General features: G+C 36.1%; 1 protein-coding gene across 2 annotated transcripts; it reads left to right on the top strand.

Annotated features, from left to right (window-relative positions):
- The first annotated feature begins 529 nt into the window (after positions 1-529).
- On the top strand, positions 530-26572 carry LOC109099366 (collagen alpha-1(I) chain). Of its 2 annotated transcripts, XM_042734722.1 has the most exons (43): positions 530-751; positions 1946-2134; positions 2597-2625; positions 3234-3260; positions 3707-3802; positions 4494-4559; positions 4887-4931; positions 5059-5112; positions 5220-5273; positions 5356-5409; positions 5645-5698; positions 6402-6455; positions 6554-6598; positions 6683-6736; positions 7085-7129; positions 7677-7730; positions 8021-8119; positions 8585-8629; positions 8846-8944; positions 9736-9789; positions 9875-9982; positions 10061-10114; positions 11184-11282; positions 11366-11419; positions 11528-11597; positions 15317-15372; positions 15672-15725; positions 15811-15918; positions 16002-16055; positions 16689-16742; positions 16857-17018; positions 17104-17211; positions 18614-18721; positions 18829-18882; positions 19866-19973; positions 20926-20979; positions 21058-21165; positions 21249-21302; positions 22492-22599; positions 22679-22955; positions 23262-23452; positions 24466-24708; positions 25238-26572. In XM_042734722.1, exons 1-43 carry the CDS (start codon positions 670-672, stop codon positions 25382-25384), a joined length of 3732 nt encoding a protein of 1243 aa, XP_042590656.1. In that variant the 5' UTR covers positions 530-669; the 3' UTR covers positions 25385-26572. The 2 variants fall into 2 exon arrangements, with proteins under 2 accessions (XP_042590656.1, XP_042590657.1); XM_042734723.1 differs by lacking the exons at positions 15811-15918; positions 16002-16055.
- The last annotated feature ends 1286 nt before the right edge of the window (positions 26573-27858 follow it).

The raw sequence follows: 27858 nt of genomic DNA, 5'->3' as shown, positions 1-27858 counted from the left end.
TTGAACAACTTTAAAGATGATTTTCTCAATATTTAGATTTTTTTGCTCCATCAGATTCCAGATTTTCAAATAGTTGTATCTCAGACAAATATTGTCCTCCTAACAAACCATACATCAATGGAGAGATTATTTATTCAGCTGATAATGATGAATACATCTCAATTTCAAATAAATTGACTGGTTTTGTACTCCAGGATCACAATTCGCCATCACATAACAAAACTACAGAATGTGATCATCCTTTGGCAGCTAAAACAAATGCATGAAATGATCACATCCTCAACCTGGATCTCTGGTCCAGAGATTCACACAACACGGTTCCCTTTCAGCCCGATATGTATCTCAAACCCCTGACACACTTCTGCTCCATGTTTCAGAATGTCCACGTCGTAATGAGGACTCCAAATAGTTTGACATGTTCGAAGGCGGCCCTTTGTTTTGGCAGAAGGAGGGACTGGCTCTGACTTGAACATGCAGCAGATATGTTGCGCTCTCAGCACCTCCCCAAAACCCAGCCGTATAAAAGCCAGGGTCACTCATTTGTTTAGGCAGTAGGGTGTTTCTGCTGGGGTCTGGATTGGAGTTACACAGACCGGACCCTACGTGTATGATTGAGGACAAAACAGGATTCCCCTTGTCTCAAAGAGTCTACATGTCTAATATTTAGACATGTTCAGCTTTGTGGATATCCGGTTAGGGCTGCTGCTGGCCGCGGCGGTCCTCGTGGTGAGAGGACAAGGAGAGGATGATAGTGAGTATATGGTTTTTACTCCTGCTTTTGCACAGATGCTTGAGGACGGAGACTGGAGAACTCCAGAGGGGAATCTTTCATTGGTCTTGTTTACAAGCAACCTGCGATCTAAAAGTTTCGGGAATGACTTGAGGAGGAAAAAACTGCCTTTTTATTCCCATCAGCAATTTTTTTTCTTCTTCTAGAAATGGTAATTTGTCCATCTTGTGGAATAGTGCTTTGTTTGCTGCGCTTGCGCACTGTGTGATGTCCTGAAGCGAAGGATGCGCTGAAGGAAAAACGTGACACGGATGAGAAAAAGAGAAAGAGGGAGAGAACGAGAATGCTTTTAATGTCAAGCATCCTTTTCTCATCTATTTATGCTCTGTCATACTTTTCAGTCATTTGATAACTGGATATAACTGCTTATCTTTGGATTACAGTGATCTATCACTCGCGTAATAGACATTTAGCCTGCTAAAATGTTAACAGAAATTAGCGTTTTAGAATTTCAAAACGCATTTTGTTTGATGGGGAAAACCTCTGGTTTTCATTTCAATTAATTGTGAATGATCGGGGCGTGACGGGTTTTTTTTTTTTTTTTTTTTGCTAGGCTTTGGCGCCACCCAGCGGCGGAGTGTAGTACTGCATGAGTCTGAAACACGTGACAGGGATGCAGGCCTTTCTCATCGTTGTGCACCACGCCCCATTAGGCTACTTTAGCTCCTATTTATAAAATATTCATTAAGCAATAAGTAAATAATTAATACATTGACACAGCAGATCAGCATGAGTTATTATGATGGTTACAATCATCTTTCCTGTTTAGTTTAAAACTTTCTGCATATGCAAGCGTGAAACTCTATTGCTCTCATTGCCCCCACATATCCAAAAAACACATACACACCCCCTAAAAACACAAAAGTGTGTTTTCTTAATTTTTAACATTTAAATTGACCATTTTTACACTTTGCCTTAAGAGTTAAGCCAGTGTTTAGTTAGCAACATACTTGCTTATGTTAAATTAAATGAGTTAAGTTAGCTTCATATTTGCAGACAGTTCATATCTAGGATTTGTGTGTCTGTAACCTTTTAAAATTCAACTTTTAAATGGTTGTGGCCCCGCTGGACCTGTGGGCCCCTGGAATCCTTCACTGGTTGAGTGGTGAATGTGATTGACTCTGCTGTGCTGATGCAGGTTTGTTGTCCTCACAGTCTCATTCGGTAGCTGTACATTGGACGGTCAGAATTACAACGACAAGGATGTATGGAAACCTGAGCCCTGCCAGATCTGCGTCTGCGACAGCGGGACAGTCATGTGCGACGATGTGATCTGCGAGGATACATCAGGCTGTGACAATCCAGAGATTCCCGAAGGAGAATGCTGCCCCATCTGCCCCGACGGTACAGACACCACACGCTCAGTCTGGCGCCCTCTAGAGGAGATATCTCTCACTGAGGAGTTTCTGCCATCACTGCTGCTTTTACATGGGACTGAGGGATTTTAAGGATATATATATATATATATATATAAACTGAATTATTATTATTATTATTATTATTATTATTATTATTATTATTATTATTATTATTATTATTTTTATTATACACTTAATTGCACTTTCTAATTGTACCTAATCCCTGAACGGTGTATAATGCATAGCATATTTTTTTCCTGTGCATTCAAATATGAATATACATTAATTAAACTTTTTGAATGCACATTAACTACTGATCTTTTGATCTTTTGTTAATCATTTTCAAGAAGTAGCTCCCTATTTTTATGGCTCTGAATCTATACACATCTTTACTTGATTTACTTTTGCTGATTTAAGTTCTGAAATATATTTGTATTTTGTTCCATAGATGGAGACATTGTGACTGAAGGTCCTGTGGTTAGTGGGAATTTATTAGATTTTTTTAATGCACTTCATTTTGTGTGTGTGTATTAAAACTTTATTTATTTAGCCCCTATCAAACATAAAATGCGACTCAAATTTCTTTACATTATCAAGAATTTACACACACACACACACACACACACACACACACACACACACACACACACACACACACACACACACATTTGTTTTTGTGAATTGTGGGGACTTTCCATAGACTTCTATTATTTTTATACTGACCTAACAATATTTTTTTATCCCCTAACCCTAAACCTACCGCTTACAGAAAACATGTTTGCATTCTTACACTTTCAGATAAACATAATTTACTATTTATAATTTTTTTCTGCAGGTCGTACCCCACAATGTCAAAATTTTTTGGTTTTACTAGCCTTGTGGGGACATTTGGTCACACACACACACGCTTCATTGCGTGTGTGTGTGTGTGTAAATATATTTATAATATCAATATAGTATATTAGATGACTTTTTTGAGTACTTTTATCACACCATATATAAATCTAGATTACACACATAATTGTTACGTTTACAACAGACACCAATATAGAGTATCCTAATATTTCTAATTTTTCCATTTTTAGGGTCCTGTTGGTCCAGTTGGAGATCCAGTGAGTACAGTATTTGTTTATGAACAACCTGCTTATCATTATCATTGTAATGTATTTATGTTTATCTGGGTTAGTCTAGTACAACTGAAAAAGACCAACTGCACATTTGTTTTCAAGAATACAAGGTCTGCAGGAGACAAAAAGTTTGCATTGATATGGAATTCTGTTTCAAATGGAAATAATTAGGGTGATTAATGGGGCATCGGAGGCTTTTAGCCTGCTGACCTCTAATTGTCCCACTGACCTTTGACCTCTGTAAGCTTGCATGCAACATGAGCGTATTTCAGTTTCAGTCTTTATATGGCATGCATTCTGTACCAATGCATTGCATTTTTGCGGATTGCATGTAAAAGGACGATCATGTGTAGCACGCTGCAGTTATCAGATGTACTGCAGCTGTTGATGTGATTGTGTGTCGCTCATGTTCTCCTCTGTTTGTCTGGAAGGGTCCTCCAGGGGCTCCTGGCAGAGACGGTATTCCTGGAGAGAACGGACTCCCTGGACCTCCTGGTCCTCCTGGAACCCCTGGCCTTGGCGGCGGAGTAAGCAGCCCAATATTATCAATCTGCATTTGAGGCATGACTAAGATTAAGTTTGGGAGAATCTTGTCAAGCTGGCCTGAATTCAGAAACATTAATCTTTCTGTTGTCTTCATGATGCATACTGCTGCCCCATAGATTACTTCCTTTGGCATTCTAAAAAAATAAGATAAAATAAAAGAAATGAAAATAAAATAAAATAATTAACATTTTGCAAAAGTTTTTTTATTTTATTTTATTTTATTTTATTTTATTTTATTTTATTTTATATTATATTATATTAATTTATTTTATTATTTTTTTTTTTATTTTATTTTATTTTATTATTTTATTTTATTTTATTTTATTTTATTTTATTTTATTTTATTTTAGAACTGGGAAAGAGATGCATGAAGCCCCTGTTTTTCTGTAGTTCAGTACCAGCTCAAGTGAACAGCTCCTATAATGAAAAGTGTGGGTTGACAGGAATGAAAGCAGACTTTATAAAAGCAAAACAGCTGTATTTAAGTGTTTGACATAGCTTAGGTATATGTGACGTCACATGATTTCATATCATGTCTATCAGCTAAGAGTCTATTATTTCCAAATACTTCAGCATTAAAAGGAAAACTATCCTTCAGGAGTTCAGTCGTACACGGTTCAGTGAAGAGCAAACCTCAAATCCTCACTCTTTGCTTCTTGTCGTCCCCTACAGTCTTTCCTCTCCCAGATGGCTTACGGCAGTGAGAAATCCAGCGGCCCCCCTGTCCCCGGACCCCCAGTGAGTCAGCTCCTCCTTTCCTTCATGAACTCAATGCATTATGTAAAACAAAACACATCACGTGCAATCTGCCCTCAGTGATCCCTCACTTTCACACAGATATTCATCCATGTTGTGTACATCTCATTTATTATAACTTACTTTTATCATGCGTTTACCTGAATGACGATATGATGATTTATGATATATGCTTAATATAAATCTGTCATTCAAAAACTAGCTCAAATTATGAATGCACTTTTATGGGACTCCATTTGAACTTCTAAACTACAACAACAGTTTTTAATGTCTACATTTTTTTCTAACATTGTGTTTTCTCACCTTTAGGGCCCCCCGGGTCCCCGTGGCCCCCCTGGAATTTCAGGTTCACCTGTACGTCTATTTCTAGTGTTTTTAGTGTTCTTTCTAGACAGTTATTCATTTTATTTTTCAGTACTCAAGTGGTGTATTATGCATGCAGTGTCTGATGTATAACTGTGTTTATCTGTATTTTTCACAGGGCCCCGCGGGATTCCCTGGACCCCCAGGTGAGCCTGGAGAGCCTGGTTCTCCTGTGAGTATCTTCTGCTTCCTTTTAGGAAATTTAGTGTCAATAAGATATTATGAAAACAGTCAAAAGCATGCATATTGTGATTATTCTTCTGCTGTTGATGTTTGCAGGGCCCGATGGGTTCTCGCGGTCCCCCTGGTCCTTCTGGAAAGAATGGAGAGGATGTGAGTTCTGCTTCCCTCGCTGCATCTGTTCCAAATAATACAACTCTGAGTCTCTTCTTATCATTCTTCTGCTCTTCTTCAGGGTGAAGCAGGCAAAGCCGGGCGTCCTGGAGAGCGCGGAGCCGCCGGGCCCCAGGTGTGTTTCTCTCACGCATGCTCTCCTCATCCATACACACAAATTAACACCATAATGCAGACATACAGTAGTAGGCAACTTATGAAGTCTCAAACTAGAGCAGAGTGAGATATGATGCTTGCTCATTGGAATGAAACCATTTTAAACTCATTATTTCCTATTAGTCAAATAATCAATATGGGTGGAAAGAGATTCATACAATCATCATAATTATATGCTCTTGTTTATTTCACAGGGTGCTCGTGGATTTCCAGGAACCCCTGGACTCCCCGGCATCAAGGGACACAGAGTGAGTATGGCAGCACATAACACAACCTTTTTATTGTATTTTCATATTATTAAATTATTCATATATATATTGTTTACTGTTTATGTTAATATATTTTATGTGTATATTTTATATTTCATTATATATATTTTTTTTTAATTTCCTTTATTATTATTATTTAACATTTTCATGATTTTACATATCATATCTTTTATCTGTTTGTTAATGCATTTTTTATTAATATTTTATGTATTTTTTGTTTTGTTTGAAATACTGATTAATATATATATATATATATATATATATATATATATATATATATATATATATATATATATATATATATATATATATATATATTATAGTCTGATTAATTTATTATTTTACATTTTCATATATTTTACATATCATGTGTTTTTTTATCTATTTATTAATGATTTAGTAATTTTTATGTAATTATTTATTTTTAATATTGTATTGCATTTTTTGTTTAGTGTACAATACTGTGAAAAATTTATATATACGTACATATATTTATTACTTTTTAAAAAAATATTTTTATATTTTATTTAGCATTTTATTACGTTTTATCTATTTATTCATTAATATTAGCCACCTATTTTATTTATTTTTATTTTTTATGTGCAATACTGCTTGGAAAATGTATAGTTATATTTAGTTTGTAGTAGTGATGTGATGTTTTGTTTCTTGTTTCCTCTTACAGGGTTTCTCTGGTCTAGATGGAGCTAAGGGAGACACTGGACCTGCTGGACCTAAGGTCAGATTTTCCATTTCTCTCATTCATGCAGATATCATTATTCTCAGATTTGATTCTGTGAACACTTATGTGTTGATTGTGTCTGTCTCTGACCGCAGGGAGAGCCCGGTGTTCATGGTGAGAGCGGTATTGCAGGAGTCATGGTGAGTGTCTCTGGATGGGATTTAAAGTCCATGTAAAGTTCTTCACAATGATGTCAATCTTCTGACATTTCCTGCTTGTTTCAGGGTGCTCGTGGTTTGCCCGGTGAGAGAGGTCGGCCTGGTGCTCCCGGCCCTTCTGTAAGTGTCACATCCATGCCTTATTGTTCCTAACCCCCTACTCTGCTTCATCTTGTGGACTAAAAACTGTTCTGAACAGTCAGTTAATAGGAGACTCATTTTTTACTATAATGTCTAACACACCGTTCAGATATTCAACACAACACACAAGTAAACATGTATAAATGTCAAAATGAGAATGCACCGCGAACCTACCACAATCAAAACAAATCGTAATCTGTCTGTAAACGGCACGTGCAAACTTAAAACGTGACACAGTTCTGGAGGCATGAAGATAAAACACTGGCAGAATCTTCCTGCAGGGTTCAAGAGCATCATAAATGCATCATGTTTTCTTGTTTTCTGCAGGGTGCACGCGGTAATGATGGAAACACTGGTGCTGCTGGACCTCCCGTAAGTCTCTTAAGATCAATATTCTCATAATACAGCAGTTACTTATTACAACAATCTATTGCAAATTCAAGAATTTCTATTAAAGTATATATATTAATACTTAACACAATATAATGTCCGTAGTACTTATTTTAGATGCAAAAAACTCAAGCAGTTGAGTTGATTTTTAAAAAAAAAAAATAGTTGTTTCATAGCATCAAATATGTATCAAGTGAAAGTTCAAAGTTACGTATAGCTAATTGCGAGGATTATTTGTTACAGTGTGACACTGATGATGCTTTAGTTATTATCGCTACACATAATACAGCAGGATAAGTCTTATTAACCGTCTCTGTCTGTTATGAGACGAAGTGTTTGCATCTCCAACCTTGAACTGTTTTAAGAAATCTTTTTAAAGTGCTTACTGTAATTGAGCATGTTTTATATTGTTTCTTTTTTTTGTGTTGCTTATTGTTTACACTATTATGCACGTTGTAGTAGTGCTTTGAGTTAAGACAAGCGCATGACGAATAAAATGCATTATTATTATAATGCTCTCCTCCATTAGGGACCCACTGGCCCTGCTGGTCCTCCTGGATTCCCTGGTGGTGCTGGTGCTAAGGTACAAACACACTATTATGTTTTTATGCACATTTAATGTTTTAATGCTCATTAGTGCAGTTGCCAACAGTTTATGTGTCCATAAAAGCAAAGCAAAAATCATTGCGAAAGCTTGAAAATACACTATATTTTCCTGAAAACATACAGATGATTAAGTGATGGTTTCTTGGCCCCCTGTTGCTGTGCATGTAGTCTACCAATATAATATACTAAAAGAATAAATTAAACCAGCTGGAGTCAGCCTTCCTTAAATAATCTGACAAGCCAGTGCTGTCTTCTTGTCGTCTGCAGGGAGAAAGCGGCCCTGCTGGAGGTCGTGGTTCAGAAGGACCCCAAGGAGCCCGTGGAGAGCCGGGTAACCCTGGACCTGCTGGTGCTGCTGGTCCTGCTGTGAGTGTTCACATCACAAAACACCATCTCAAACTACACAGCTGTTTATTTGCTACAAAGATTTTCAGTGAGCTGCATTTTGTGCGTGCATGGCAGAAACAGAATAGCAGGTTATTTAGCATAAATACAGAGATATGCAAACTATGCTTTCCACCAAATAAGACTATAGGACATGAATATATTAAGATAAATTAAACATGGTTTTCTGTAAAGTAGCCTCAAAGACCTGTATTGCCAAAAGCACTATAGAAATAAATATTTGAGTTGATTTAAGAGATAAAAGAAGAAAGTTAGCTTGAGATTGATATTAATGCATACAAATTCATGTATTAAATGTATGAAAAATACCCACCAACCATTTAAATTATCTGCAAGACAAAGCTAAAATATATTCTAAATCTAAACTAAGTTAATAACTTAATTTAATGGATAAAAAAAATATAAAAAATATTTCTCATTACACAGGGAGCTCCTGGTGCTGATGGTGGTCCTGGTGGCAAAGGATCTCCTGTAAGTATTTTATATGTACTGTGTATATACATACATGCATTTATACATATATTTATTTATATATATACTGTATACACACACACACACACACACACATATACATATACATACATGTACATCTCTCACCAATCTCTTTTTTATGCTATTGCGCTCCACTTTGGGCCAGTTTAAATCACAGCAGACTCTGATTTGCTTGGTTTGCATGATGTTTTGTAGGGTGCTGCTGGTATTGCTGGCGCTCCTGGTTTCCCAGGATCCCGTGGACCTGCTGGACCCCCTGGCCCCTCTGGTGCTCCTGGCCCCAAGGGAAACAATGTGTGTAAACTGCATTTTATTTTTATGCATGCTTGCAAAGTGTAGTTATACATAAGTGCATCCAGGACATTATTTTTGCAGCCTTTAGTTTATTTGCGACTGAGATTACAGGAGGTGTGATGTAGTCATATCAAAAACAAGAGTCTCTTTGCCAGCTGAACCTCTCACAAATGTACTTTAAAGGGATAGATCACACAAAAATGCAAATTTGCTCGTTATTTACTCACCCTGTCATGTGTCATTTAAAACCTGTATCTACAGTTACAGTTCCAGTTGATTTCCATTTACATGAACAAAAGTACGATAAAAGTTATAAAGAAATGCAACTGTTTGCTTACCAAAATTCTTCAAAGTATCTTCTTTAGAAGTAAGAAATGCATACAGGCGTAAATAAATTATGGTAACACTTTACTTAAAGCCTTTATGTATAATGCATTATAAATGTTATTAGAGGGTGTAATGCATTATAATTATTCATAATGTGCATTGTAATGCATTATATCTTGTTGAAAATAATTTTAATCAAATCTAAAATGCATAGTGTAATAATGAATTGATAAGTGTTATAATTTATTAACTGTGCTTACAATTATTTAAGAGACTGTACAATGCATTATAAAGTGCATTTCTACTTTTAACTACTTTTATAATGCATTATACATAAAGTGTTACCTAAGTGCCACCTCATTTTTTGTCGAACGTGTTCCTTGCAGTTGTATTAGATACAAAAGAATCTGAAGAATGAAGCGTGACGGACTGAGATCAGAAATTTGATGCTCTTTTATTTCCAGGGTGATCCAGGACCCCAAGGCTCTAAGGGAGATGGCGGTCCTAAGGGAGAACCCGTAAGTCTCTCTGACGCAAAGATGATTTCCTAATATTCACAGAAAGCTCCAGTGTGATAGTAATAGTTGCTGTTCTCTGTCCCAGGGCCCAGTTGGACCCCAGGGTCTGGCCGGACCTGCTGGTGAAGAAGGAAAGCGAGGAGCTCGTGGTGAGCCTGGTGGCGCTGGACCTGTCGGACCCCCCGGAGGCCGTGTAGGTTTAACTCACCTGTTTGATTCATGCATGCTTTTTTGTTTGTTTTTCTCTCATATTTTGTGTTTTTCTCTCAAGGGTGCCCCTGGCAATCGTGGTCTTCCTGGTAGTGATGGAGCTCCTGGACCCGGGGTAAGATTACTGATCCTCACAAAACAAGGCCCTAAATCTGTATCCAGTTTTGTCTGGTAACTTGAAAATGTGCTTATAAAGTTTGGGGTCATTGAGACTGCATTCGCTTGATCGAAAAATACAGTAAAAACAGTAATATTTTTACAATTTAAAATGAGTGTTTTAATATATTTTTAAATAAAATTGATTTCAATCCTGATTTTTCAGCATCACTACTCCTGTCTTGATCCTATAGAAATCATTCTAATATACTAATTTGCTGCTCAGAAACTTTTCTTATTTTAATCAGTGTTGAAAACCATGATACATTACCATTTAAAAGTCTGAGGTAAGCACGAAAAAAAAAAAAAATACAATTATGCATAAACTGATTAAAAATAACATTTATAATCTTACAAAAGATTTATATTTCAAATAAATGCTGTTTATTTGAACTTCCTACTCATCAAAGCATCCTGACAAAAAAACAAACACAGTGATAAAACAAAACATTAAGCTGCAAAATATTAAGCAAAATATATTCAAATAGAAAACAGCTATATTATACAGCAATATTCCTGTTTTTACTCTATTTTCAATTTTATAAAATGCAGCCTTGGTGAACATAAGAGACTTTCTTTTTTTCGTTTTTAGTTAAGACAATATATTAACTATTTTCTTATTTATTGTTTATAAATAAAATTATTAATGTCATTATTTACTTAATGATTTATAGATCTATTCTTGTTTTGTTTGTGTATTATATGTCAGTGCTTTGGCAATACTGTACCACTTTGACTTGAATTGACTTCTTTTTAAACAATAATAAATCTTAATGATTTTTGACTGGTAGTATACAGTCTGTGGCAATGAACTGATTTTAAGTCAAAAATATTAGATGTTACATTGTTACTGGGCCGGGTCTACATAGCTCTAAATGTTCTTCTTACAGTGTAGTTTAACCCACATATCAATGATGTGTTTTTAAGCGTTTCTGAGTGTTTTAATGCATTGAGAAGGAGCTGTCCAGGGTCCTGTAAATGATTTCTGCTCCTGAGTGACTAAAGCTGGCCCTTTTATCACATTTCAGGGGGCCCCTGGAGAGCGTGGAGCCAATGGACCGATGGGACCTCAAGGAGCCAGCGGAGAGTCTGGTCGCCCAGGAGAGCCAGGATTGCCTGGATCCAAGGTGAGATATAGCTTAAAGCTGTGTAGAAACATATTAGCGGCATAAAGAGTCTGTATTTGTACCTAACTTGATGCCTGTTGTAGGGTATGACTGGTGCCCCTGGAAGCCCTGGACCTGATGGCAAAGCTGGACCCTCTGTAAGATAAATATTATATTCATAATTCACCACCTTGTATTTGTTTGTATGCAATATAAGACTCATATGAGGTTTTAAATCTTGTATTAAAGTAATGTGTGCATGATAGGGTGCATCTGGACAAGACGGCCGTCCTGGACCCCCTGGACCTGCTGGATCTCGTGGTGCTCCTGGTGTGATGGGATTCCCTGGTCCAAAGGGATCTGATGTGAGTTACTCCATGAATTTATGAACTATATATATATGTGTGTCCCTGCAGCACAAAAGCAGTCATAAGTGTCACAGGTATATTTGTAGCAATAGACAACAATACATTGTATGAGTCACAATTATACATTTCTTTTTTATGCCAGAAATCATTAGGATATTAAGTAAAGATCATGTTCCATGAAGATATTTAGTACATTTCCTACCGTAAATATATCAAAACTTAATTTTTGATTAGTAATATGCATTGCTAAGAACTTCATTTGAACAACTTTAAAGATGATTTTCTCAATATTTAGAAACCCTCAGATTCCAGATTTTCAAATAGTTGTATCTCAGACAAATATTGTCTTATCATAACAAACATAAAGCTTATTTGTTTAGCTTTCAGATTATGTATAAACCTCAACTGCAAAAAATGGACCCTTATGACTGGTTTTGTGGATTTAAAAGCTTTTTAGCAGTGCTGTCAAACGATTAATTGAGATGAATCGCATCCAAAATAAAAGTTTTAATTCACATAATATATGTGTGTGTGTACTGTGTATATTTATTATGTAAATACACACACATACATTATATATTTTTATAACATTTACATGTATATATTTATATTAATATAATTTATATATAAATATATTCAATATATAAACACCATATTTTTCTTAAATATATACATACATGTGAGTGTATTTATATATACATAATAAATATACACAGAACACACTCATATTTTGGAAGTGATCAATCGCGATTAATTGTTTGACAGCATTAGTTTTTAGCAAGTAAAACAACCTTCTACATAGTTTTTATAAACATCATGTTGAATATGAGTATTGGATATGATCAAGCTTTTAAGAAACTGCATTGCATTATGTTTTGATCATAAGTATTTAAATATCATCTTACTAAAATACATTATACATATAGACTTCTTCATGAATGTTAGATCTGCATGCCTTTTAATGTAATTTCTAACCCGTTTGATGTATTCCTCTTAGGGCGAGGCTGGTAAGACTGGTGAGAGAGGAGTTGCTGGACCTCCTGGTTCTTTGGTGCGTGGAATTTAAAGTGTTTTCTGAGCTTTATGCAGCAGTGTAACCTCCAGACTTTATCTTGAATCATGTCTGAGCAGTGCATTATGGTGTGTTTCTGCAGGGCGCTCCTGGCAAGGATGGAGATACTGGTGCTCCTGGTGCTCCTGGACCTGGTGTATGTGTGTTTAAGCATCTCAGAGTTCAATACGATGTGAATCTGCTGTGGCAGTGTGAACTCTTGCTGTTTCTGCTCTGATTTTTCCCTCTCTGTGGTGTTTTAGGGCCCATCTGGAGAGAAAGGAGAGCAGGGACCTGCCGGTTCTCCTGGATTCCAGGTGTGCTTTTATCTGTGTGCACATCTTCTTCATTCGAGTTCAGATTAGTGCCTGATTATCGTTGGTTTAGTCATTCGATGGAAGTTAAACTATCTCTGTTTATTCTCTCACAGGGTCTGCCAGGTACACAGGGTGCGACCGGAGAGACGGGCAAACCTGGTGATCAGGTGATTAGACATAACTTTGTTGAGTCAGTATTTATATTTTAAATATACATACCACATCCACATTAATAATAAAAAAATAAACATATTATACACACAATGACATACATGTTGTGTAAAATTGCCCTCAATATTACTCTCTACACAGTGCAGTTTTTGTTCTGTTTGTTCTTATTTATTATGTTCGCTGTTCAACAGGGTGCTCCTGGTGAAGTCGGTCCTCATGGTCCTCATGGTCCAAGAGTGAGTATCTCCTGCCCAATAAAACCCCCACAGATGAGCCACATCTCAGTCGATCCTTAATAGCCACCCCAGCTCCACTGCACCATTTAAACTACAAGAATAATAGAACAAGAATAGTACAAGAGTAACAGTAATAGTACAAGAATAAAGTGCTTATACTGCAAAAAAAAAATAAAAATAAAATAGTATCAGTATCATTGTGATGTTTTACTGTAAATATGAGAAGCAAAATCAGCATATATCACAACGATGCATCTTAATATATATATATTAGATTTAAAAATGATTGTTTTGAATTATAGTTTAATTACATATACTTTTTTTCCCATGCATTGTTATGGTTTAGTCAATATCAAGATATAATTCTTGCAAATCTTGTTTCAAGAATAAAAACTGTCCATGTGCAAATTTTGTAGGAAACTTATAATATCTTATTAAGCAATCAAATGATTGCATGAATTGTATAATTTGCAATATACAAATTGAACTAAAACCATTTTTTGTCTTTTATCATCTTGGTCTTATTTCAACCACATTAATCATACATTTTTAACACTTATACAGAATTTTTTTTTTTTTTTTTTTTTTTTTTTTGCAAAATTTGTATATTTTTAAGTCAAAAACCACTCAGAAATCTTGATATTGACCTGTTTGGACAATGATTATTAAATTAAATAAAATTAAATTAAATTAAAAAGAAAAACCTGTAACAATATATATTGATAATATTCGTCTTTCCAGTACAGTGTCTTTTCCTCTTCCTGCTTACCTGACTGCTCTAGTGCACAGATTGTGTTTGTCATTTGGGATGAAATGCAGCAGAGTGACATTAGTAAATGTCTCACACAGGGTGACAGAGGTTTCCCCGGAGAGCGTGGAAGTACTGGACCTGTTGGCCCCACTGGTCCTCGAGGGGCCCCTGGTTCTCCTGGTAAATCCTAGTTCGATGTCATTGTGACTCAGAATCCTGATATGAGAAATGATCGATCTCCGACTGTGTGTTTAGGGAGATCCCGGAGCCGCTGGGGCCCCTGGTGGTGTAGGGCCCGCTGGAATGCAGGGAATGCCTGGAGAGCGCGGCGCCGGAGGCATGCCTGGAGCCCGAGGAGACAGAGTAAGACTCACAACATCTCAGACTTAAAGCATTATGACTCAAGAATTTCATATTCAGTAAATCATCTCTCCATTGATGTATGGTTTGTTAGGAGGACAATATTTGTCTGAGATACAACTATTTGAAAATCTGGAATCTGAGGGAGCAAATAAATCTAAATATTGAGAAAATCATCTTTAAAGTTGTTCAAATGAAGTTCTTAGCAATGCATATTACTAATCAAAAATTAAGTTTTGATATATTTACGGTAGGAAATTTACTAAATATCTTCATGGAACATGATCTTTACTTAATATCCTAATTTTTTCATTAATTTGCAACTACATGTCTGCTAACTCTCAGAGTAGACTGTTAGGTTAGGTTTAGGGTAAGTAGAATAAGTTGATATATACTTTCTTATTATAATCAATTCAAGGACACAAAAAAAAAAATATACCAAAAACATCAATCATACTTGCTGTTAAACATACTGTATAAGTACACTATAAGCGCATATTCAATTCAAGGGTAGCAAATCGAAATGATACTGGCAGCAGCTGTGGTGCTGATGATGTCATATCCTGCTGGACGTTCACAACAGCTGTCCTTCCTCTTTAGGGAGATGGTGGACCCAAGGGCCCTGATGGAGCTCCTGGTAAGGATGGCCTGCGCATATACACCCCCCATATTATATCCTCTACACCCTCTTGCTCCCCTTGAGAAAATAAAAAAATAATAATCATAAAAAAAAATTAATTATTCACCAAAAGCAACTATTTTCAGCTCTAAATCATTTGCACCTAATTTGCTAATTGTTTTAGGGAGAGCCTGGTGCTATTGGACCTCCAGGAGTGACTGGTGCTCGTGGAGCCCCTGTAAGTTATCAGGATGATGCTGAAAACATCATGAAACATGGATGTAAAGACCAAAAATAATGCAAGATTGCATGCAATTGTCGTTTATAATCACAAAGAAGATGCACAAGTACTCAATAACTAATTTTTAAAAAATTGTGAAATTTTAAAAGTAGAAAACTTAAAAAAAATTTTTAGTGCCTTTTCAGTTTCAGTCATTTTTTACAGTGTGCTTTTATCTGGAGTTGATTTGGAGGATTGCATTTGAATTATATGCGAGTGCTTTAATGCAAGCCGATGTGTGTGTGGTGTTTTCTCAGGGAGAGCGTGGAGAGCATGGTCCTCCTGGACCTGCTGGTTTTGCTGGACCTCCTGTGAGTATAACAGTCTCATCCCAGTCAGTTCTCATCATCTGGTATCGACCACCACTGAGCTGAAGTTTCTCTGTTCTCAATGCAGGGTGCCAACGGACAGCCTGGTGCTAAGGGACAGACCGGTGACTCTGGACCCAAGGGTGATGCTGGAGCTCCTGGACCCACTGGACCCGTCGGAGCCGCTGGCCCACAGGTGGATATATTCACAGCTCCACTGCTCTGCTGTATACTGTAGATGAATATCCTTCACTTATTGTCTGCTGTTGTCTTTGACAGGGACCTGCTGGTGCTACTGGAGCTAAGGGTGCTCGTGGTGGTGCTGGACCTCCTGTAAGAGCCAATGCTATCAGTAATTAATTACTAAAAAAATAAGACGCAATGCAAAGCCACATATACAGTATAGATGACTTTGCATTGCATCTTTTATATATACATTTTTTTTTTCAATTAGTTTTTATTTATGATTTTCTGTTTTAATTTTAATTTTAGTTAAAGGTTTTTTTTTTAGTTTTTTTTTAATTATTAATATGCCTTATATAGTTTATATTAACTTTTATATCATTATTATTTTATTGGAAATGAGAAATGTTGCTTTGGCAAGTAGCTGAAATAAAATAAATTTTTAAATTTAATAAAACACATCCAATTAAAATGCGTAATTATTGGATATTAAAATGATGTCATATTGCACATGCACTCTCGCACACACACGTGTGTGTGTATGTATATATATTCAGTGTAAACTCATTTCTTTGTAAAGTTCACAGAAGTGGATTTCATAATTTAACCCCTTTCATGCTTTTCTGTGAAATGAAAAAGTTAAATTTGTGAGATATTTTGTTATGTAAATGCTAACAGTAATATATTTCAATATGTACAATAGCAATACTTTTTTGGTGCCAGTGTTTATACTTTCTCCTATATAATATAGCAGTGTTTCAGCGTGTCTTTGTTTATTAATAGGGTGCTACTGGTTTCCCTGGTGCTGCCGGTCGAGTCGGACCTCCAGGTCCTCCTGTAAGTCATCTTCAGAATCTAAGGGGATACACTGAAATAAATGTAAAAGTAAATTTTTGTCTTGTCATGAGTCTGAACATTTAATTTCATTGCATGTCTTCTGTTTTGCCTCAGGGTGCTGCTGGACCCCCAGGCCCAACCGGTGGTGTTGGTAAAGAAGGACAGAGAGGAGCCCGTGGTGAGCGAGGCCCCGCAGGTCGCCCTGGAGAGGCCGGGGCCTCTGGACCCCCAGGACCCTCCGGAGAGAAGGGTAGCGTTGGCCCCGATGGCCCTGCTGTAAGTAATCAAGTCACAAACGTATTTGCATCACCACAGATACATGACTCTGTGAGCTGCAGATGAATACATGTCTGGTCTTTAGGGCGCCCCTGGTTCTCCAGGACCTCCTGGTTTTATTGGAACTCGTGGTATTGTCGGTGCTCCTGGACTAAGAGGAGAGAGAGGACCTGGTGGTCTCGCCGGACCTTCTGTAAGTCATTTAAATCATAATGTGCAGGATTCATTGATGTGCTAGCATCAAAAAAAAAAAAAAAGACACACATATGTTTTCATAATGTTTTATCAAAAGGTTCAGCATCACTAAATCAAAGGCTTAATTTTTACACATCATTTATGCATTTATCAGACATTTCCATTTATGCATTTATGCATGCCCAATCATCAAAGACCCATCAATAACACAAGCCTGCATCTAAAAGAATAATTTGTAATGATTTGTAAAATTTTTAGGTAAAAATCTTGGGTTTTTTACATCAACCCACGTTTATGAGCTTTTTGAACAAAATCTGTCCATTTCTGTTGCTGTTTGGATGTAGTAAAACACCCAAAACATCAGGCTCATGTTTGCATTTTCTCCTGTCACTGGAATCAGGACTAGGCATGAAATGATGTCATAGATGTGAAAACACCTGAGAATTGAACAAATCTGTGATCTGGCTCAGATTCAGCCAGAAATGATCAGGCTGATTTAAGGATAATACAAGACGTCCGCACCTTACAAATGCTCATCAAAAGCAAAAATACTACAAAATGCATCATATTTTGTGAGAAAGTCTGACATGCTCAAGCAAAACACAGATTTTTGTAATTAGCCTAAATCATTATGAAACATTTAAAGCAGGCAGCGTTAACCCTACAGTAGAACTCAACACTGATTACTCATTAACATTTATATATATATTGAAAGCACAACCACCAAAACCAGACTATTGCACCTCTTTTTACTTTGAGATCATTCTGAGTTTAAATACAAATTTGAAATCATAAGATACAGTTTAATAGTTACGATACTGTTTTTAAAATCTAATCTTTGCACAGGAAACAGGAAACACTGGCATCTAACAATTCTTTGGAAAAAAAAAAAACAGTTCTAAAACAAAAATAAAGCATATACACAAAGCCAGATAGGAAATAAAACAGTTATGGAATAAGCATGTGTCCTAAACTCTCGAAACTTTGCATTATAGGTATGTAACCCCCTTTCATTAACATTTTCATAAGAAGGACTAATTGTAATTAATTATTATTTTTTTGGACAAGATGAGATTATGGCATAATAACACATTAAAAATTAACAGTAAAAGATTACAGTTACATTTATTTTAGGTTACAATGATTTTTAGATGTCTTGTTACAGTGTAATTATACATTTAAGTACTGAGTAACATTAATTAACTACATGTATTACTATATGGCTTAGTAATTATGCATAATTGATTGTTATTATAATGGTAAGTGCATGTAAAGTGTTACCTTATTTTGAAATTAAATAACGTAACTCCCCATCACTGGTGAATACTGTACCATTTCATGCCTACAGTAAAGGTTTGCTTTAGTTGCCATTCTTCTCAACACTCCTTCATTTTTCCTAGGGAGAGCCAGGTAAGCAGGGACCCGTGGGGCCCTTAGGAGAGCGGGGGCTTCCTGGACCCATGGGTCCTCCTGGACTGGGTGGAGCTCCTGGTGAAGCTGGTCGTGAGGTGATCTAACTCTACCCAAATTGAGAGTTTCCTTTAACCAGAATCATCTACTGTACATTCTGCGCAGTATGACGGAGTCATTTGTGTTATATCACTCATCTCTGCAGGGTAACCCTGGACATGATGGTGCTCCTGGCCGTGACGGTCCTCCTGGACCAAAGGTGAGCGCAATCCTATCCAATCGATTAAATCATATCCATAAAAAAAAAAAACATAAAACAAAAAACTAAAAATTAAAAATACAACAAAACTAACGTATCCTTATTCATTCATTAACTAACCATGCATGCATCTCTACTTATTTTAGTTAAAAAAATATATATTACATGTCTTGTATATTACTTTTTTAAGTATAAATATTAGTGCATTATAATTATATTCCATTTAGTCATTTAGCAGACACTTTTATGCAAATGAGGACAATGGAAGCAATCAGAATCATCAAAAGAGCAATGATACACAAGTGCTATAATAAGTCTCAGTTAGACTAATGCAGTACACTGAGCAAGTTCTTTTTAAATTCTATAATAAATATTTTTGTTAATTCTATAATAAATAAAAAGAAAAAGAAAACAAATAGACAGAACACAAAAAGAATAGAGAAACTAGTGTTTTATATATATATATATATATATATAAAGGAAACAAGCAGTTAGTAACTGAATAGAATGCAAGTCTTTTTAAAAATAGAATTAGAATAGAGAGTGCTCGAGTTACACTCTAACTCTATCACTCTCTATTCTAATTCTATTCTTAAAAAAATACAAAATGAATAAGCAAAATACTACTATGCACTGACATTAAAATTAATCAGTTGATTTATAAAAAAATAGTTGCATGTAATTACATCTGTCAGAAGTTTCTAATTGCTCCATGAACCACCCTTTACCCATCTTTAAACCTAACCGTGCCCATCTCCCACCTCAGTAGCAAAAAAGAAACAATGCAACATGAACACAAGCACAATGTACTTATTTTTTAAGAATTTAAATACATAAAGATGGTTAAAACTGATCAGTGGTAGTCATTATCACCCTATCTGGGTGCATGTATTTTTCCATGTGTATAAATGAATGCATAAGCTGTAGATACAGTATGTTAAAAGTGCTTCCAGTGTGAAAGAGCACTTCTCTGTTTGCTGTAGGGAGACCGCGGTGAGTCTGGCAACTCCGGCCCTCCTGGGGCCCCTGGTGCTCCTGGAGCTCCTGGCCACATGGGTCCATCGGGCAAGAATGGAGATCGTGGAGAGGCTGTGAGTTTCTACACACAAACACATTCTAAAAAAAATTAATTAATAAAAGAATCAAAAGCCTCTGTTTGCATTTTTAAAATGAACAAATAAATGTAATACATCCATGCCAACAGGTGGCATTATATGTGTTGTTTTAGTATCATATATATATTATTATAGTTTTTATTAATATTTTGCATTTTAATTTTAAAGTTTTAACGTTTTTTTTTTTATTGTCCATATAGTCTTTTAAGTTTTTGTTTATTCAGCATCACAGTTTTCATTCATAGATTTATAAAGCTTTTAGTACTTGAAGTGAAACTAACGGAAAATTACAGTAGAAATATTGCTTTGGCAACTAGCAAAAAACAAACAAACAAAAAAAACAAGCATGTTTTCTGTTTTATTTAAAGTAATGACATTTTTATGGTTTTAGTTAAATTAAGTACTTAACTGTTTTAAAATATTGATAATAATAATAATAATATTTCATGAGCAGCAAATCATCATATTAGAATGATTTCTGAAGATCATGTGACACTGAAGACTGGAGTAATGATGCTGAAAATACAGCTGCACATCACAGAAATAAATTACAGTTTAACAATATATTCACACAGAAAACAGCTGTTTTAAATAGTTAAAATATTTCACAATATCACTGCTTTTGCTGTATTTTGGATCAAATTAATGAAAGCTTGGTGAGTAGTTATTTAAAAAAATCTCAAACATCTTACTGTTCAAAAACGTTTGTGTTTTGGTAGTGTACTTTAATACTTGAAGTGAAACTAAAGGAAAATTAGAGTCATTACTTTGGAAACTAGCTAAAAAAAAAGCATTTAGTTTATTAAAGTAATGATTTTTTTATTGGTTTTAGTTAGAAACCCTACACTATGATGTTCAAAACTGCTGATGTGACCTTCTGAATCATCTCGTGCCCGTGGATGTTTAATGTTCTCTCACTTCTTCCCAGGGTCCCGCTGGTCCTGCCGGTCCTGCCGGTCCTGCTGGTGTTCGTGGTGCTCAAGTATGAATCTCTCATTTTGATCAGTTCTCCAGCTTGTTTTGCATGAGCAGCCTGATGGTTCTGGTGTCTGTGATGCAGGGTCCAGCTGGTGCTCGAGGAGATAAGGGTGAGGCTGGAGAGGCTGGAGAGCGAGGCATGAAGGGACACCGCGGCTTCACTGGAATGGCTGGAGTTCCTGGACCTCCTGTGAGTCAGTCTCAACATTTTCAACAAACTCCTTCACAAGTGCTCCAAGTGGCTTACTCAAGTTCCTTTCTAAATGTTTTTAGGGATCCCCTGGTGACCAAGGACCCGCCGGACCATCTGGCCCCGCTGGACCTCGTGTAAGTAGCACATGGATGATGAATTTTATATCAAGTCTAATTTACTCCCATAGAGCTTTTCACAGTACAGTGAAAGACTAAAGCAGATGTTTGGCAGAATGTGCATGCTGCTCTTTTCCATACAGCAATAGTAGACTGTGCAACTCCACAAAACACCATAAAAGTATAAAAATATTAATTTCTCGATTTTAATCAGTTCTCATTTTTTCAAAACAATATTGATTCTTAAATCCCAAGAATCAATTAATCTAGCCAGTTTTCAGTCAATGAATGGAACATCGTATCCAATAAATCGTTACGTTTTGTAATTTGTTACTTTTAATATGAAACAAACAAATTCTTATCATTTTATTACAATATTCAAACAATGAATGCTGTTTTGGCTCTGTTTGATGATGTTCAAGAAGTGGCACATAAACTGATCGTCTCCTCTGCATTAATAACAGTTTCAGCATGAAATAAACATAAATGAACATCTGAAGGTACAGTATGTTAAAAGAAAGAGTAGAACTTACTGAAATCCGTATCCTGTCTCATCAGTGATTCAATCAGATTTTAATATAACAGCTCATAAACAATAAACAAACACATTTGCTGACCATAAACTCATTAGTTAGCTGGATAAATGAACTCTAGAGAGGAGCGTTTTGCTAAATATATGCACCATGTAACATATTGATTATAATTTTTAATGGTTAACTTGTTTGAATAAATCTGTCAAGCTTTTATGACAGCCAGCTTTATGTATCATCTGAAAAAATAAATCATCAGCTGCATAATAAACTTTTTTAAAATAAGCTTTCCATTGATGTATGGTTTGTTAGGAGGACAATATTTGTCTGAGAATCTATTTGAAAAAATCTGAGGGTGCAAAAAAATCTAAATATTGAGAAAATCATCTTTAAAGTTGTTCAAATGTAGTTCTTAGCAATGCATATTACTAATCAAAAAGTTTTGATATATTTATGGTATGAAATTTACAAAATATCTTGATGGAACATGATCTTTACTTAATATCCTAATGATTTTTGTCATAAAAGAGAAATGTATAATTGTGACCCATACAATGTATTGTTGTCTATTGCTACAAATATACCTGTGTTACTGATGACTGATTTTGTGCTCCATATATGAGAAACCGCAGGACAAGCTGTGTTGTAATCCTCAAACGGTTTTCTTCTGCTGATAGGGACCTTCTGGCTCCAACGGCATGCCTGGTAAGGAGGGTATGAATGGTTTGCCTGGACCTGTTGGACCTCCTGGACCCCGAGGTCGCTCTGGAGAAATGGGACCTGCTGTAAGTCTGAAATCAGCATCGTTTTACTGCTAAATTAAGCTTTTTATCTACTGGTCTCATGTGGTTTTCTCTCTTCATGGGTGCTCCTGGTCTTCCCGGACCCCCAGGACCTCCTGGCCCCCCAGGCATCGGCGAGCAGTTCCACCACATGCCTCAGGTAGAGAAGGGTCCAGATCCTCTGCGTGGAGGCTACAGAGCCGACGACGCCAGCGTTCGTGACCGCGACACTGAGGTGGACACCAACCTAAAATCTCTGAGCCAGAAGATCGAGAAAATCCGCAGCCCCGAGGGAACCCAGGCCAACCCTGTCCGCATGTGCCGCGACGTGAGGATGAGCCATCCAGACTGGAAGAGCGGTCAGCAGCTTGAGATTCCTGCCCACTAGTAGTAGTTTCAGCAGCTAAAAATGGGTTTAAGTCAGTTATTTCTATCTGTTGCTGTAGTGTGTCAGTAGGAAATATCAATTTACATTTCCAAACATTCATTTTCAGTGTTACTTTTAAAAGTAATGCATTACAGATGCAAAAGATAGAAATAACTGACTTAAACCCATTTTTAGCTGCTGGAAATACTGTGTTCTTATCATTTTGGCCAGCATTGTGTGTCGTACTTGTCATGCATTTTGAAGCTCTGAAATTCACTTGAACCTGTGTTTGCTGCAGGTTCCTACTGGGTGGATCCCAACCAGGGCTCTCCTCTGGATGCCATCAAAGTCTTCTGCAACATGGAGACTGGGGAGACCTGCCTCAGCCCATCTCAGAACACCATTCCCATGAAGAACTGGTACACCAGCAAGAACATCAGAGAGAAGAAGCACGTTTGGTTTGGAGAGTCCATGCCCAATGGCTTCCAGGTACATCAAGAGCTTACAGAGAGAGATACAGTCTGAGAAGAACGTTATTTAGCTGAGAATTTATAAAACACATTACATTGATTAAAATATATTTGACATTTAATATAATATTTAAATACATGTTTATGTACACATATAAATAAAAGTGTTTTTTTTTTAGTCAGAATAAAAGCCTGAAACCAATTCTAACAAACAAACAAACAATAAATAAATATATAAATAAATGTTTTAGGAGTGAATGTGAATGTTAAATATGTTTTGTGAATTTTCTAAATTTCTTTGATTTGATTAATGATCTACAAATAGGCCAGAATTTGAAATATTTATTCTATTTTAGAATTTTTACAAATATTAAAAAATGTTTATGTGCACAATATAGATTTTCAGTTGGATCAGAAGTCTGACAAAAGTCCCAGCAAACCATAAATAATATAATATAATATAATATAATATAATATAATATAATATAATATAATATAATATAATATAATATAATATAATATAATATAATATAATATAATATAATATAAAACCTAAACAATAATTCGTTTTAAGAATATTAATTGAATTTAATTCAAATATTAATTACTTATAGTTCAGAATTTTCAAATATTTCTTTCATTTTATGAAATGTGTTGTATAAAATACATTTTAAAATACATTGTTTATGTGTACAAATTTACATAAAATATTATTAAATTGTTTTTTAAAAAGTTTTTAAATTGTTTTAAGAAACAACTGTATTAAAATTGTCATTATTTAAAAATTTGATTAATCACCTGGAAGTGTAAAAAATGCCTTAATATGAAAGAAAAATGTCAGATTCCGCATTATTACTGTCATTAATCAAATTTTTGACTTGGATTATGTGAATCATAATAAAACAAAGATTTTCTCATTTCCACTCAAGCATAAGATGCTCTTTAGAACATAAAAGTACGAAACTGCAGCATATTCACTGGTGCTCTGGAAACATGCCACGGCCGTCATGTTCTGCTGTGTCTTCTGTACAGTTCCAGTACGGCAGCGAGGGCTCTGATCCAGAGGATGTTAACATCCAGCTGACCTTCATGCGTCTGATGTCCAACGAGGCTTCTCAGAACATCACCTACCACTGCAAGAACAGCATCGCCTACATGGACCAGACCACAGGCAACCTGAAGAAGGCTCTGCTGCTGCAGGGCTCCAACGACATCGAGATCAGAGCGGAGGGCAACAGCCGCTTCACATACAGAGTCAGCGAGGACGGCTGCACGGTGAGCGCTTATTCGTCATATATGACCACCCTGGAGCACAAAACCAGGATCTATTTTGTGAAACTGAGATTTATACACCATCTGAAAGCTGAATAAATAATCTCTCCATTGATGTGTGGTTTGTTAGGAGGACAATATTTGTCTGAGATACAACTATTTGAAAATCTGGAATCTGAGGGAGCAAAAAAATCTAAATATTGAGAAAATCATCTTTAAAGTTGTTCAAATGAAGTTCTTAGCAATGCATATTACTAATCAAAAATTAAGTTATGATGCAGGAAATTTACAGAATATCCTTTGCTAGTTTATGACAGCTTACTGATGTTACTGATGCAGTTTATGTTGTAGAATAAAGTGTTAAAATATCTTGAGCTTGTGTTTAAGCACAGACTTACTTCAGACATAAAAAACAACAACAGTGATTTCAGGAAGTGCTAAAATGCTAAGTTTGGGGTTTTGAGATACAAAAATGCAGGAGTGCTGCTCTATTAATCACATTTGTCTTCTTCTCGCTTGTTTTTCTCCACAGTCACACACTGGCACATGGGGCAAGACAGTCATTGACTACAAGACAACGAAAACATCTCGTCTGCCAATCATTGATATCGCTCCTATGGACATTGGTGCTCCTGATCAGGAATTCGGCGTAGAAGTCGGCCCAGTCTGCTTCTTGTAAAAAGAAAAATGTGGACATAACTTTGCTGTTTTTTTTACTAGCAGTCATCTTCAAATCTTTTCCTGTTCATAAAAAAAAAAAGTCTGAACTCTTATTCGGCTGCAATCGGTCCATGTGCTTAACCCTGAACCCCTGAGGACGGTGCGATTCCCATCTCGAGAAGAAAAAAATAATTCTTAAACCCAAATTGAGGACCCCTGCATCGCGATCATGGACACTTAGCGAGAATCCTTTGCATCAGCTGACAACAAGAAGATAATATATACTTGTAAAACGCCCCGCCCCCTGGAGTCCAGTCAAAAATGACCACCTGGTGACTTTTTGTGCCGTGTTTTTTTTTTTTTTTTTTGACCACTGCAAAAGGACAATGAGAAACAAGCAAATGCTAATGTACCATTCTCTGGTGTTGAATAAACATGACAAACGACAGCCGAGTGTCTTGTTCCTTCTAAGTGAGAAAACTCACTAAACCTCACAGTTAGCTCAATGGTGCAACGTCATCTTGATATAAAGGCTACCTCAGGACAAAAACAGATGCTGGGGGGAAAACAAAGGCTTTTTTTTTAAATTCAAGCCAAGTAAGAGATTAGTAACAGGTATGAAAAGGTGCTACTTGCTCTCCAGGTCCTGTCTGCGGTGTGTTTGGTGCTGTCACGCGCAGGCCGTTTGGTGCTAACTGTCAACAGAATGTCAATGTGATGCATTTATCAAAGTGTCAGCAGACGAGGAGAATAAAACGGCTGGTTACTGTAGATTTGCACTTAACCCTGTATGGCTTAAGCGGATGGACTGATTGCCAGTTCGTCTCGTTTCCGTTCCCCCTTCCTGAGAAGTCTTCTATTTGTCTGTACATGCCGCTCCCTCCGTTTCCAGATTTTATTTCTACTTTCAAAATGCACATCTTTTCTCTTTTTGTTTTCGTTTGTTTGATTTGTTTTCAGTGAAAGGTTTCTCAAGGCGGCACAAAGGAAAAGCCACAGAAGCGAAACAGATCTTCAGACGGTTCCAACAGAGGATCTGTGCTTATTTTGTACATGTATAGTATTTTGAGATGTTTTTAATTATTTTGGATGTTGAAATAAAGCATGTTTATGTGGTCAACTGGACGCTGGATATGTTATCTTCTTGCCGTGGCCTTGATGCCTTTCTCTAAGCATGAATTAAACAAACCACAATGCTTTCACTCAACTACTTTAATTTCTGCTTTATTTCCAGGGGGTTGTGTTTGGGATGCATGTGGATGTATATATGAAAAATGTGTCTTTTTCAACATAAAAATAATGATCATGATCATTAGCAAATTTATTTGTATACTACTCATACATTACAACCTAAAAAAAAAATAAAATGAACTTATCATAAGAGCTTCTCAAGAAATTCAGCCCTACTCTTACAGTAGGTCTTCATAAGAAGTTCTGCTGAATTTCTCAAACGAGCCACCCGATAGAGTTCATATAAGAGATAAACGTGGCGAAGAAACCAATGACATCGTCCTAAAGTAAACTAATTTGTAATTCAAGTGCTATTTATTATTTCCTTTTTAAATCCATACGTTTCTATTGACATAAGTCAAAAAAGAAAGCGATAATTTAGATGAAATTCTAATTACACATTAAAACCATTAGCTAAAAGTTGAAACATTAATCTTAAGTAAGACTGAAAAAAAACAAGACGTGCATATTAAGAAATATGCATATGAAAACCTTTTTTTTTCTAAACCTAAATAAATAAATACAGAAAATAGTGTTACATATGCCAGAAAGCATAAATAAATAAAGTGCATTTAGAAAGGAAAAAAAAAGGTTTTCACAGCTTTCTCATTAGAAGAATCAGAAAACTGATGCATACAGAATTTTAAGTGTTCAGGAAAAATGCTTCCTCTTACACTTATGTATAAAATGTTTGGCAAAGTAAGACTGATTAAATAAACAAACTCGACTCTTCTCGCTCATAAAAACCAAGAATGACATTTTTATGTTCCATAGAGACACCAGCAGGACTCAGACTACAAAAGACTGCTGATCAGAGAAGTTCTGGAAGCATCGAGAGAAGAAGAAGAAGAAGCCAAAGCTGAAGAACAATAAGGAGATGATCCGGAGTCGCACTGGTTTCACTTCCACTCGCTTCAGCAAACTGTGATTTATTATCTTTACAGTGTGTGTTTGTGTAAGAGTGGCTTTATTTGACCTCTGTGCGTTTGTATGAACTCTGGGTTCGGTGTGGAAAGAGAAACTGAACATTGTAGTACCCTAGTGTTCAAGCAAATTAAAGTTTTCATGTAAATTAAATTAAATTTATGCATTTAGCAGACGCTTTTATCCAAAGCGACTTACAGTGCATTCAGAATATCAATTTTTACCTATCATGTGTTCCCGGGGAATCAAACCCCCAACTTTGCGCTTGTTAACGCAATGCTCTACCACTTGAGCTACAGGAGCACAAACAACCTGTAGCTAACAAGGTGACTGGATGCA

This window comes from Cyprinus carpio, chromosome B12, assembly GCF_018340385.1.
Source record: "Cyprinus carpio isolate SPL01 chromosome B12, ASM1834038v1, whole genome shotgun sequence".
In the NCBI taxonomy this organism is placed as follows: Eukaryota; Metazoa; Chordata; class Actinopteri; order Cypriniformes; family Cyprinidae; genus Cyprinus; species Cyprinus carpio.
The sequence above is the reverse complement of the archived record's forward strand: the minus strand, read 5'-3'. Positions and strand labels throughout refer to the sequence as shown.